At 36.1% G+C, this 14,914-nt stretch overlaps 1 protein-coding gene across 1 annotated transcript in view; it reads left to right on the forward strand.

The window, feature by feature from the left end:
* The window catches only part of Fsip2 (fibrous sheath-interacting protein 2), a 65,304-nt gene extending 57,511 nt beyond the window's left edge, over positions 1-7,793 (forward strand). The window contains exons 20-23 of the mRNA NM_001370266.1: positions 432-478; positions 4,059-4,102; positions 6,330-6,399; positions 7,597-7,793. Coding sequence (NP_001357195.1) covers positions 432-478; positions 4,059-4,102; positions 6,330-6,399; positions 7,597-7,733 — 298 coding nt within the window. The 3' untranslated portion in view covers positions 7,734-7,793. The remainder of the gene's footprint in view (positions 1-431; positions 479-4,058; positions 4,103-6,329; positions 6,400-7,596) is intronic.
* Positions 7,794-14,914: the final 7,121 nt, after the last annotated feature.

The following is a 14,914-nucleotide window of genomic DNA, read 5'->3' on the forward strand; positions in this document are numbered from 1 at the left end:
CTGATTAGCACAAATCACAAAATGATGAATATTATTAAGACTCTACTTGTACTATTCGAAGTCCTGAAGACACAAAGTAAAATAGTGATTTCCTGGAGGATAAAACAAACAATAAAAATGGGTGTTAGTGTTTAAGTTCAGAACATGGTCAAGGGGTGAAAGATAGTGATGTTGGTACAGTCATGTAAATGTTCCTAATGACATGAAACAGTACATTGCAACTTTCTAAGATGTCCAGTTTTATGTATACTTAATCACATATTTAAAATTGGGAAAATCAATTTATAAATTATTCTCCTTCCATTTTGAATTTTAGCAACATACTATCTGTGGTTTGCTTCCATATGAAGAATGGCAGATTGTTGTTAACCAGTAGCTTCTTCATTTGTTAAATATACACATTAAAAATGGTTCTTTTTATTTTATTTTAGCGAAGCAGAAGAATTTCTACCAGATGCAAAGGCTAATGCATTAGAAGGTTGGATTTTTTTTAACTTTTAAGAACTGATGAACAAAAAACATTGTTGATTATTTTGATAACTTAATTATTTCCTGGTAGGAAAATGTTAGTTATCAACCTTGAAAGTGATAGTACTTTATTTTTTCATTAAGTATGGCTACTTTTAGGAAGTGATTGTTATCAATTCAACCATCTGTTAAAACAAGCTTAATACTTTGTCTTATATGAAGTGTGTAAATTTATACTGACCATCTTCCTGAAAGAAGAGAAACATGTATATATGCTAACTTATATCTAGACTATAACTGGATTAAATTTTCTCATTGAAAACTCATGCTTCCTTTGTATCAGAGCTTACCCCAACTAAGATTTTAAAGACCATCGAGATTTGATCACATTCAATTCTGGCTAGCATGAACTGTTTTGGGATTTTTTACTATCATCATTTATGCACTGCTAACCACATCTTTAGAATGCTTAAGTCCAATATTTGTTCAGAACTGAAGAGATAGCTCTGATTACATGATAACAAAATATACAAGAGGTCTAGGGGACAGTTTTACTACAGCATGGCCTTGAAGTTCAAGCTACAAGCTTATCCCAACTATTGCTCTGCAACCTATTCAAGAAACCCCTTCTCTCAAGTTGGATACAGAAATCATTTTCACTGTTTTTAATGATGATCCTGTCTGAACACCATTATCATACAAAAATTTGTAGATATGATGGTCACCTGCAGTTAGATTCCTGAGTTATGGATCATAGATTATAAGATCCAGCATGGAACTGCTTAGCTCTGTTCTTTGTTTTCATTCTGTAGTATAAAACAATTGTCTAAGAGTCCAACTGAGGCCCATTCCCTGTGGTTAAATTTTGTGTCTTATCTTGTTTTGTCTTATTTTGATACTTAGATTATGTATATTTCTTATATTCTTCAGTGATATTGTTGCTGATCAAGTCATTTCTTTATTAATTCACCTGAAGATGCATCAAGCAGTTCTTTCTTTTTAATTTTGTTATATTATTCCATGTGTGAATAGTATTGACCAAGTCTGTTCTTAATTGTCAACTCGAGGTGAAGAGTCCAATGATAAGAAGATAAAATAAATTCAGAGGTTGAAAAGTCCTTCCCACTTTACTACTGACATAATTTCAAAACATTTCAATGGTTACAAGATTCTGCATAGCTCATATTAACCCAATTACCTTTCTTACCTCTTCCTCCATTTCTCTTGTGGCTTCCTCTACTAAAACAAACTCTACTTCCCTTTTCCCTTGCTCTCCATCAATCCTACAGAGACTCTCTCTTGTCAAGACTTCTGCAATATTCTTTCCCCCTTAGTCTGGCTTATCCCTTCCTCTCTTCAGACTTTTCCCATTTAGCTTTTCCAGAGCAATCTCTTCTGATCACAGCACCAGACAATGAAACTCACTGCCTTCTTTGGCATTACCTAGGCCACATCTTTGCTTTCTTTTTCTCCCATGCAGTTGTCTAAAGAGCATTTATGTTAATTATTTGATCTTGACTGCTTTTTATCAAATGCAAACTTGCTGAATTGGTTTCCATTGAAGCCTAAAACAGCATATTAGCATAAAGAAATTAAAAACACTGAGTAATACAAGATATGAATGAAGCTAAAGGAATGGGGAAGAACGTAATAAAAAGTTTGAGTTATGAGATTAAAGTATCCATTAGACAGTTAAGCTTAGATAACTTGAGCAACTGGACATTTCAGGATAAATTTCAATGGAGAGGTCAGGCTGAACATAATTATTCCTAGTTTCATACAGTATAAAGCAAAATTTCCAGTGTGAATAACTGAGCTGCTCAAATAAATAGAACTTTTATATACTCCCTTAATCAAAAAAGCTTCTTAGATGATTCTGGGAGTCCAATGACTACGTAGTATAGATACATACACTGATGTTTACAATTGTGGTTCACATATGAAACCCAACTATTTTCAATCATCTCAAAGCAAAACTCAGTTCGGTTGTGTACTTCGTAAAGCAGAATCAGATTCTTTGGGAAGCATAAACTTACCAATTTTTCAGATATCACAATCATTCTTATTTACCTGAAATATTGCCTTTACTCTTTTTGTTAGAATCTTTATTGCTCCCAAAGGATTATTTATTTATTTATTTTTGTGATGGCTTTTGATGACTTCATATGTCTAGAGGATATAGTACTTGGATGTGCTGTATTTCCATCTTCCCTCATGTCAAAGTCAGAAAAGTTAGATTTACTTCTTCACCAAGTTCTAAGCAACAGAGCTAAGACTCAACACAAGTTCTTTGCTGGCAGATTACTTGCCTCACTGGCAATGCATCTCGCAGAAACTTCTTGCAAAGTTATTTCTAGTTCCCTGTGTTTCCGTGATGTGCTGCTCTCTCTTGGAACTTTTTGAACTCATGTGATGCCGTTGGGTTTTCTTTTCATTTTTGAGTATTAACTCAAGGATTCCACATTTTAAAAGATTGTCACTATCTTTATTTCAGTTTTGTGTGTATTCTTTTTGATACAAGATCTTACTATGTAGTTTTGGCTACACTGAAAATTGCTAGGGAGTCCAGGCTAAACTTCAACTCACAAAGATTAGACCCTCTATGCTGAGATGAAAAGTGTGTGCCAGTATGCCTAGCTCATTTTAACTTCTGTAATTAAATAAATATAAAGTATGTTAAAGTTGGAAGGCCTCTTAAGATTTATCATGATACCCATGGAGGGAATTACAAAGTTTGGAGCTGAGACAGAAGGAAGGAACATCTAGAGACTGCCCCACCCAGGGATCCATCCCATATACAGCCACCAAACCCAGACACTATTGCATATGCCAGCAAGATAGCTGTCTCTTGTGAGGCTATGCCAGTGCCTGGCAAATAAAAAAGTGGATGCTCACAGTCATCTATTGGATGGAATACAGAGAGGAGCTAGAGAAAGTACCCAACAAGCTGAAGGGGTCTGCAACCCTATAGGAGGAACAGCAATATGAACTAATCAATACCCCCAGAGTGCGTGTCTCTAGCTGCATATGTAGCAGAAGATGGCCTAGTCGGCCATCATTGGGAAAAGAGGCCCCTTGGTCTTGAGAAGATTATATGCCCAGTACAGGGGAATGCCAGGGCCACAAAACGGGAGTGGGTGGGTTGGGGAGTATGGCTGGGGGGGGGGGGGGGGCGGCGGCACATGTTATAGGGGACTTTGGGGATAGCATTTGAAATGTAAATGAAGAAAATATCTAATAAAAAAGATTTATCATGAAAGTAATTTCTCTTTTAGAGGTTAAAAAAAAAGGTGGCACTGTTTGAGTGGCTTTGCATAAATGTGTAGCAACTGAAGTACAGAGCTTGTCTCTCCTGATGCATAACAATCATCTTTCATAATTTCCAAGTAGACGACAAATACAAGTTCTATATTCTAAGGTTCTCATTTGTGTCAAATTTGCTCCAATTGTATGTCCACTATATGCCTACATTATGTGATTTAAAGTAAAAAGATTGTATTTTATCAACAAATATATGTATGTGTATATTTATTTATATATGTATTATTTTTGTATATTTGTAAGAAAAATATTTTTTCTGCCCTTTACAGAAAGTTGTCAGGAACCACAAGAAGGAAACTCAAACAGTCTTGAGGTAAATAGTTTTTCAATATCCTCTAATTTCTGTACTCTGGGATCCAATTGTTAAATATCTCAGTTTTCATATTCTATCAGATACTGAGTGGCATTATTAAGGAACGTCAGAAAACATTGCCCTATTCACAATTGCTTCACACTCAGATCTCCCCATCCAAATAAGAACTGTCCTTAATATCATAATTCACTTAATATCAGAATTCACTGGTTTTGACAGTAAGCCACTGAGTCTCAGTACCTAACTTCAGTTCCATTAATAGTTCATTCTGTTTCTGAAGAAAAGCCTAAACATGACTATTACTTGATTTTGTCTAGGACTAAGGGTTCAGGGATGATATGGTAGGTATAAACAGGACACACAGGGTAATTTCAAAGATGGGCAAGAGGGTGATGATCCATTAATAGAGAATAACAAATTCACCAGTGACTCAGCAGTTTTCTGGTATTACAACATTGTACAGTTTCAGACCCAATTCATCAACTCCTCTGTAACACTAAAGAAACTAGTTGTTTCTGTACTCAAACTAATCTTTATTTGTGGACATAAGCATCTATTTAACAATCTCCAAATGCATTTAATTTATACCTTGCAGAAAATAAAATCATATGTCAATGGAAGAGGGGCCAAGAAATTCTAGTTTGGGAGTCATTATCATTCTTTGGATGATAATAATTCCTAACTAGTCTATGCCCTTCTGCTCTTGTACTTTCTCCTTGTTTAATATCTTGTCCATACCAAAACTATGGCTAAAATTGTTACTCAATGGATTTCTAATAAAGTTGCATAAGCTCCCTTCATAGTTGATTATACCTAAAAACTGTCGACAACACTCAGAATCTGAAAATAAATAGTAGACATTTAGGCTGGGAAACCAAAGAAAAGATAGGACAAAGTTTGCTTAGAAGGCCTTGATTTAAAACTTTAAAACTTATGGGCAGCCGGGAATGTGCTGTTCTCGGCTGCCCTCCTTGCTTTGAGAAGGATTGGTCATGATGATAAGATGGCATTCCAATTTCTGAATGAAGTTTAGAGGTCTGGTAGGGTGCGGTGGTGGGTGGGAACATCCTTGTGGAGACAGGTGTTGGGAGGAGGAGATATGGGATATGGAATAGTCAGAGGATGGACCGGGAAGGGAATAAAATCTGGAGTGTATAATTAATTAATTAATTTTTAAAACAAAAGAAAAAGCTTTCTGAATTACATTTAAAGAATGAAAAGCAATGACAATGAATTAAGACAGTCTATACATGTATAATGACAGATAGCATAGTCTGAGAAAATGGGTGTACCTTAATAATGATAAAGCAGGAGATGGAGTAAAACATAAAATAGGAAAAAAAAAAAAAAGAAATGTATTGTTTCTTACCAGAGAAAATAAAGCTCCAAGCTGGTCTAAAGTATGCGGTGGACCCATTGGTTTCACTTTGTTTCTGTGTTCTGTTTATTGTCTTGGAAAAGTAGAGATGGATGCAATCTTAACGACTATGAAACATAACATAGAAGGAGACCAGAGCCCTGGGACATTTTAACTAGCTGATTAGAGTCCAGAGGTTCTGTTATGAGTCAAAGGCTGAGGGAAATTATGTATACAAGCTTAAGAAAAGCAGTACTTACATGTCTGTCTAAAGTTTCTCTTAAGTACTTGAAATTACATTGAGAAAAGATTTTGAGAACTTAAATTTGACAGTGGCTGCACCTTGCCTTTTAGGGACAGTTAAGTGCTCTTTTATTCAAAGAAATGACACAAGTCTTCAGAATAAAGCCAGTATCTGGCATGCTCCTGGCAATGCTAAACAAGTGCCTTTATCACTTCAGAATGCATAAATTGCTAAATTCTCCACCAAGAAACCTGAGAGTTGTGAAGTGAGCATTTTGGCTTCTCCCTTATCATTTTATCTTTTCTCAGAAGCATGTTTGCAATTTATTACAATGAATTCAAAGGAGGCAATAAATAAGCAGTTAATACTTCCCAGGAGTCAATGGAGATCAACATTTGGTTGTCATGAGTTTTATCGCCAAGTTCAAAATTCATCACAATGACAAATGCTAAGAACTATAACTGGAAACATCCACTTTCCTGAGTCTCAGATGGGGCATATTTGATGGAGAAAAAAAACAGATTTCACTTGTATGAAATTATGCAATGTCAATACATCTTTAGATATTTCTTGGTATATGTAATCTTTCCTGTCCAAAGACTAAGAATGTCAATGTGTTTTGGCAGTTTGTCACTATCTATAAAGGATCAAAACATATAGCCGGTAGTGCACGTCTTTCAAAGGAACATGTTTCAGGTATGAAATGCTCTAAACTTTTAACCATCAATAAATTAAAGCACTTATTAATATTATTGTGAATCAGAAAATTTTATTATTGGTCTTTATTAGTACCCTTTTTCTTGTTATTATTAATATGTGACTAAAAATATCCATACCATTTGTATAAAAACCTATAGGTTATTACATAAGCTATCTTCTAACTTTGGACACCAAGAGACAAACAGGTGGTGTTTGTTAGGCCATACCTCTTCACATATTATGAAAGAATAAAGTAAAAATAACTGAGGAGAAAATCTATAATGAGTTCTTGAAAGTTATACAGCTGCTGTGCTGCAAAGAGCCCTGTGATTTTCTTTTTAGGGGGATGGTGGCTACAGTTGTTCAGCAGCAACACAGTTCACATGAACGTATTACTTCCAAGACAGGTGGATGATGTTATAAAGATGTACTAAGTGGTCCAGTGGAGCTAGCATGATGCATTGGCTACTGAAATATGCTAGATTCTTAGCAGCTTTCTCAGAGCTTACTTTTTAAATGAGAAATTAAACATGGATATAGGATTCCAAACTTTTGAAAGTTATATATAGTGCAGTTAGTAAAATATTATGAGTTATCCATCATAAGTTGATATATTTTCTTACAGCCTCAGATTATTAATAGCTGACACAGAAAGTTAAATCTGAATACTGACATTTTCATTTTCTATGCAGTGTATCTTACAAGGCAAAGAAATATACCTATATAATTTCAAAAGGAAATGTTCACAAAATAGGAGAGAAATTACAGCACTTTAATATATTTCTACTTTTACTTGAGAACTATAAACTAGAACCCACATACAGAGCATTGAGATGCATCTCAGTGTCCAGCTCATTAGGTATTTTCAAATAGTTTTCAGGAGGTATAAGAGGTGGACTTCACAGACCTACCTAGAGATGCCTCAGGATACTACACCCTGAGAGACAAAAATAATTGCACTGTATTGCCTGCTTACAATCATTTTACCTGTATAATCCTAGGACACAGGCTTTGATCTCACCAAAGTTAATTAGCCAATGAAGACATTGCTTTGCACAATTCCTTCAGGGAAACCCAAGGAAACCATATCAGCTGTGCTTTATCTTTCACAGATTATTTCACATATGCCAACCTCTGAATTCTAAATCACTGTTCTTGTAACATAACTGCTTTTACTAATATCTTTTCCCATAGAAATGCCCAGGAGCAGTATTTCCAAGCAAGGGTCTAGAGTGCTGGCAAAGGTATCTTCAACTCTATCAAAGGTGTTCTCCCGATCGAGCGGCAGTATTCCTAAGTCGTCCTCACCACCTCACCAGGATAAGCGATGAAGCTTTTCCACTTGATAAAATTGTGATTCTCTATAAAATAAAATGATATTTAAAGTAGAACATATCATCCAATTATTATAGTAAATGGGTTGTTCCTGTTTAACTCTTAGAAGATGGATCTTTACAATGTTTAGCATGTAGATGACAAAACTAATATGAATTATACAACACAATTATGCAAAAGACTGTTCCCTGTCTAAGGCACCTTCAGATAATTCATGTCTCAACTACTTGTACAGTTCCATCACCTATGACGTGTTATTTGCAAACTGCTATCTTTATCACTGGAAAGTTAGAAAAGAAACTAAGATAATGCCCTACCTAGGTTTCTGTTGGGATAAACACCATAACAACAACAAAAAAAACAACTTGGGACAGGAAATAATTATTTATTACAGTTTATAAACTCTCAGGTAACAGTCCAACTTAGAAGGAAGTTAGGGACAGGAACCAGGAGATAGAAACTGCAACAGATCCAGAAGGAATGCTTCTCACTGACTCAATCCTTGTGGCTTACTTAACCTATTTTCTTATCAAGACAAGGACAATGTGCCTATTAGTAGTACTGCACAGTGATCCACTGGGTCCATCCATACCAAATATCAATCAAGACTCCCCTTCTTAACTAACTTTCCCTCTCCTCGGTTATGTCTAGGTTTGTGTTGAGTTAACATAAACATACTGACACAGTGTTGAGTTAATATAAACTTACTAACACAGGAAGTAAAAGTATTTAGATGTAAAATATATTGATAATAATAATATTATTGTTCATTAATAATAAGTAAAAGAAGGAATTTGGAGAAAGAATATATAATGAGGAGACTGTATACAAGAATTGGGTGAGTTCTGCAATCAATTAAAGGCAAATCGCTTGCATTCCTCTGAGGAATTTTCCTAGTCAGATTATTTCAGCAAGAAGAACCACTCTAAAATGTTGGTAGCCCAGACAAAAGATAGCAGGAAGCTTTGGTTTTGCCTGCTTGTCATTACTTACTCTTGCTGGCAAGTTCATCTGTCTCTTCGCTGCTACTGCTCTGTTTGTTCTTTGATGTTACGTCTCAGCTCCAGGCTTCCAATGTGGAATAAAGACATGGGTTTCTCCTGGAATATTCTGATAATTTTTGGAGGATCTTTTCACCGATAATCATTAAAGAAGTAGATTGGTGTTTTGAGGTATCTTTGCTGAATGTAAATAATATTAAAAATATTATAAAATGTGAAGTAACCAATAACAAGAAGTACTCTGGTAAATCCACAAATCCATGGAAAGTAAACAAAATTCTCTTCAACAATGACTGAATGAAAAAGGAAATAAAATGTATGTTAAAGATGGTTTGAGAAAAATTAAAATGAAAACATGGTAAATCAGACCTGGTTGAGTTAAAAGAGAGCTAAAGGGGAATTTTACACAGATAAGTGTCACCAATTGAAAATGTAGAAAAAGCCAAGAAAAGCATAATTTATCTCTCAATGATTCAGAAAACTAAGTACAACTTAATCCCAAAATTATCATAAAGAAGGAAATATAGATATCAGATCAGAAATGATTCATATAGATAACAAAAGTCAGCAAATCAAAAGTTTCTTTGAAAAAATAAACTCCTACCTAACACAAGAAATAAGACACAAATGAAGTAAGAGAATTAGAACAGATGTCTCAGAAGCAAAAAACAATTATGAGCTATTATGAACAATGCTGTTTAACAGATTGGAAGAAAGAGGTACATGAAACTGTCAAATAAGAATCAAAATGATGTTGAAAGTGTATACAGATAACAAATGAATTTAAATTTTAAAAAATCTAAAAAAAGGCCCATGTTTTCATAGATGTAGCCTGCCAGTGTTCAAAGAATATTCAGTAGCAATTATCCCTAAACATTTCTAAAATATAAAAATATAAACACCTCCATGCTTACCTTATGAGGCTATTGTAATTCTGTGAAATAGAGTCACAATGAAACAGTCATGAGTCTTTTATTTAAATTTACAGTCTAACTATAAAGAATTACCTTTAACAGACAAGTGGTAGATATATTACTGTATTAAAGTTTAGATTGATAATATAAGTTTTGAGCATAAATTACCAAAATGTACATCTCCCAGTATCATAAGAAAAGCTCTGGTCTTCACTGCATGTTGCTGTTTGTCAGGGTTAACAAGAATCTTAGTAACTGAATCTTGAAACATTTCTGAGTTACATTGTTTAATGCAGTGCCCACTGAGGCCAAAAGAGGGCAGTCAGTCTTCTGAAACTGCTTTAATAGAGGGTGTGGGCTGCTGTGTGGGCACTGCGAATCAAGCTGGGTCATCTGGAAAAACAGCAAGTGCTCTTAACCACAAAATCATCTCTCCAGCCTCTGCCTCTTCCTTTTTCACCATTTATCATGAAAGTTTTCAACATATAATCATCACTTTTTTAATAGTACAACAGCAAAATTGCCATTGTTACTAGCCATAGACATACAGCCAAAGAGTATACATTTAAGGAAAAATGAAAACGAATATATTTAACAATACAAACAAACCAACAACACTTGCTTCAGCACATCAAATGCCTTTGCTTAAGCAAATGAAAAAATAATAATTTCACTTAGAAGTTTCTGGCTTCATAGATGTATTTTATTTCTTTTCAAAGTGTATCACACAGTCCTGTGGTAGAAAGTTTCTCTTTTTTTGTTCTGTTATTATAGAAATATTTAATCTCAATCAGGGGCTTCTACCCTGATTTGATTATTCAGTTCCCAAATAAAAGATACAAGCGGCCTTATATTTATAGTAAGCCTTAATCTGCACTAGAGATGGGCAGATGTTTACCCTCTACGCTATTACAGTCTACTTTTCTCCATAACACCAAGTTATTACTTACGATGTTCCATGTGGGCTGCTCTTAACTCCAACTGCCCAGTCCCCATGGCCATGATGTCAAGATTCTTAACCATGTCTTCTTTTCCTATCTCCACTTTCTTCACTCTACCTGGTGATTCTCCTCCTACCCCAAGCATGGGAATCCCAACACCCCACTGTGTCTCTTCAGCCCAACTATTGGCTGTTAGCGTCATTCTCTAACAATAGTTCTAAATTAAGGAGCAAAGTCACATAGTACACTCGGATTCTCTCCTTCCTGGGAACAACCAAGTCTGGGGGGTGGGGGGTGGGGGGAGTACTTATCAACAATATTCAACAAAAGATGAATCCTCAACATTTTTCTTTTTTTCTTTTTTTCTTTTTTCTTTTTTTTTCTTTCTTTATTGCATATTTTCTTTATCTACATTTCAAATGTGATCCCTTTTCCCAGTTTCCATCCCACCCGCAGGAAAAGCCCTATCCCATGCCCTAGCTTCTATGAAGGTATTCCCCCACCCACTCACCCACTCCCTCCTCCCCACCTTCTCATTCCCCTACACTGCTACATATGTGACTGGAGCCATGGGTCCCTCCATGTGTACGCTTTGGTTGGTGTTTTAGTCTCTGGTAGCTCTTGAGTGTGGGAGTAGGAGTATGTTTGGTTGATAATGTTTTTCTTCCTATGGGGTTGCAAACACCTTCAGCTCCTTCAGTCCTTTCTCTACCTCCTCCATTGGGGACCCTGTACTCATCCAATGATTGGCTGAGAGCATTCACCTCTGTATTTGAGAGGCTCTGGCAGAGCCTCAGGAGACAGCTATATGTATCAGGCTCCTGTCAGCATGCCCTTCTTGGAATCGAGAATAGTGTCTGGGTTTGGTGACTGTATATGGGAAGGATCCCCAGGTGGGGCAGTCTCTGGATGGCCTTTCCCTCGGTCTCTACTCCACACTTTGTCTCTGTATTTGTTCCTGTGACTGTTTTGTTCCCCCTTCTAAGAAGGACCAAAGCATCTATACTTTGCTCTTCATCCTTCTTGAGCTTCATATGGTCTGTAAATTGTATCTTGGGTATTCTGAGCTTTTGAGCTAATATCCACTTAATCAGTAAGTGCATACCATGTGTGTTCTTTTTGTGACTGTGTTACCTCACTCAGAATGATATTTTCTAGTTCTATTCATTTGCCTAAGAATTTCATGAATTCATTTTTAATATCTGTGTAGTACTCCATTGTGTAAATGTATCACAATTTCTGGATCCATTCCTCTGTTGAAGGACATCTGGGTTCCTTCCTGGTTCTGACTATTATAAATAGGGCTGCTATGAATATAGTGGAGTATGTGTTCTTGTTATATGTTGCAGCATCTTTTGGGTATATGCCCAGGAGTGATATAGCTGAGTCCTCAGGTACTATGTCCAATTTTCTAAGGAACAGCCAGAGTGATATCCAGAGTGGTTGTACCAGCTTGCAATCCCACCAACAATAGAGGAGTGTTCCTCTTTCTCTACATACTTGTCAGCATCTGCTATCACCTGAGTGTTTCATCTTAGCCATTCTGACTACTGTGAAGTAGAATCTCAGAGTTGTTTTGATTTTCATTTTCCTGATGACTAAAGATGCTGAACATTTCTTTAGGTGTTTCTCAGCATTTGATATTCCTCAGCTGAGAATACTTTGTTTAGCTCTGTACCCCATTTTTAATAGGGTTATTTGATTCACTGGAGTCTAACTTCTTGAGTTCTTTGAATAGAAAGGATATTAGCCCTCTATTGGATGTAGGATTCATAAAGACCTTTTCCCCATCTATTGGTTGCAATCTTGTCCTATTGACAATGTCCTTTGCCTTATAAAAACTTTGCAATTTTATGAAGTCCCATTTGTCTATTGTTGATCTTAGAGCATAAGCTATTGGTGCTGTGTTCAGGAAAATTTTCTCTGTTCCCAGCTGTTAGAGGCTCTTCCCACTTTATTCTATTAGTTGCAGTGTATGTGGTTTTATGTGGAGGTCTTTGATCCACTTGGACTTGAGCTTTTGACAAGGAAAGAGGAATGGATAGATTTGCATTCTTCTACATGCAGACCTCCAGTTGAACCAGCATCATTTGTTGAAAATGATATCTTTTTTCCACTGGATGGTTTTAGCTCCTTTGTCAAGATCAAGTACCATAGGTATGTGTGTTCATTTCTAGGTCTTCAATTCTAATCCATTGATATTCCCACCTGTCTCTGTACCAATACCATACAGTTTTTATCACTATTGTTCTGTAATGCAGCTTGATGTCAGGGATACTGATTCCCCCAGAAGTTCTTTTATTGTTGAGAACAGTTTTTGGTATCCTAGATGTTTTGTTATTCCAGATGAATTTAGAAATTGCTCTTTCTCACTCTATGAAGAATTGAGCTGGAATTTTGATGGAGCGTGCACTGAATCTGTAGATTGCTTTTGGCATGATGGCAATTTTTACTATTATTAATCCTGCCAATCCATGAGCACGGGAGATCTTTCCATCTTCTGAGATCTTCTTTGATTTCTTTCTTCAGAGACTTGAAATTCTTGTCACACTGATTTTTCATTTGCTTGGTTAGAGTTACACCAAGGTATTTTATTTTATTTGTGACTATTGTGAAGGGTGTTGTTTCCCTATCTTTCTCAGTCTGTTTATCCTTTGAATAGAAGAATGTTACTGATTTGTTTGAGTTAATTTTATATCCAGTAACTTTGCTGAAGTTGTTTATCAGGTTTAGGAGTTCTATGGTGGAATTTTTGGGGTCACTTAATTATACTATCATATCATCTGCAAATAGTGATATTTTGACTTCTCCCTTTCTAGTTTGTATCCCTTTGACCTCCTTTGGTTGTCTAATTGCTCCAAATAGGACTTCAAGTACTATATTGAATATGTAGAGAGAGAGTGGGCAGCCTTGTCTAGTCCCTGATTTTAGTGGGATTGCTTCCAGCTTCTCCCCATTTAGTTTGATGTTGGCTATTGGCTTGCTGTATATTGCTTTTACTATGTTTAGGTATGGACCTTGAATTCCTGATCTTTCCAAGACTTATGCCATGAAAGGGTGTTGGATTGTGTCAAATGCTTTCTCAGCATCTGAGATGATCATGTGGTTTTTTTCCCCTTTGAGTTTGTTTATATAGTGGATTACCTTGATGGATTTCCTTATATTGAACCATCTCTGCATCCCTGGGATGAAGCCTACTTTATCATGATGGAAGACTATTTTGATGTGTTCTTGGATTCCATTTGCATGAATTTTATTGAATATTTTTGCATTGATATTTATAAGGAAAACTGATCTGAAGTTTTCTTTCTTTGTTGGGTCTTTGTGTGGTTTAGGTATGAGTAATTGTGGCTTCATAGAGCAAATTGGGTAGTGTTCCTTTTGTTTCTATTTTGTGGAATAGTTTGAAGAGTATTAGTATTAGGTCTTCTTTGAAGGTTTGATAGAATTCTGCACTAAAAACATCTGGTTCTGGGCTTTGCTTTGTTGTTGTTGTTGTTGTAGTAAGACTTTTTATTGACTGCTGCTATTTCTGTAGGGGTTATGGGACGATTTAGATGGTTTATCTGATCCTGATTTAACTTTGGCACTTGCAAGGACCTTTAGCCCTCTGGTTGTCTTTGGTCCCTGGATGGTCCTGTCATGGTAATTATTGGGAGGGGGCTTAACTTGATGGTCCTAGTATGGCAGGCCTCTAATGGGTATCTTTGCGTGGTATGGTTCCAGATCAGCAATATGATAAAGGTAGAGAAAGAGAGATGTTGGAAGAATGGAAGTTGGGGATGGGGGGCATAGCAAACTGCTCAACGCAGATTGGGGTACCCCAGAGGATACAGGGGGCAGGGAAGATGGTTTTCAGAAGGAATTCTAACCTGTGTGGTTTGGGATCCACATTCTGACTTTCAGGATAGCATTTGAAATGTAAATGAAGAAAATATCTAATAAAAATTGTTTAAAAATATAGTATCAATGGCACCTTTTAAAAAAATTTCTTAATCTTTAGATTCAAAGTCAATTTTTTAATATTTTGACAAATCTTTTTTAATTATTTAATTTATAGATTCACTTTACATCCCAATATCAGACCCTTTCCCCCAGTACCCCTTCTCACTCCATTCCCCCCTCCACTTCTCCTTGACAAGGGGAGATTCTCCCTTGGTTTTACATCCACCCATACTTTCCCACCCCTGGGCACATCAGTCACTGAAATACTAGGCACATCCTCTCTCTCTCTCTGAGGCTAGAAAAGGTGGCCTAGTCTTAGGAACAAGATGTGCAGACAAGCTACAAATTTAGCATATTTCCTGGAAAAATAAAGATC

This window comes from Mus musculus, chromosome 2 (assembly GCF_000001635.26).
Source record: "Mus musculus strain C57BL/6J chromosome 2, GRCm38.p6 C57BL/6J".
Lineage (NCBI taxonomy): Eukaryota > Metazoa > Chordata > Mammalia > Rodentia > Muridae > Mus > Mus musculus.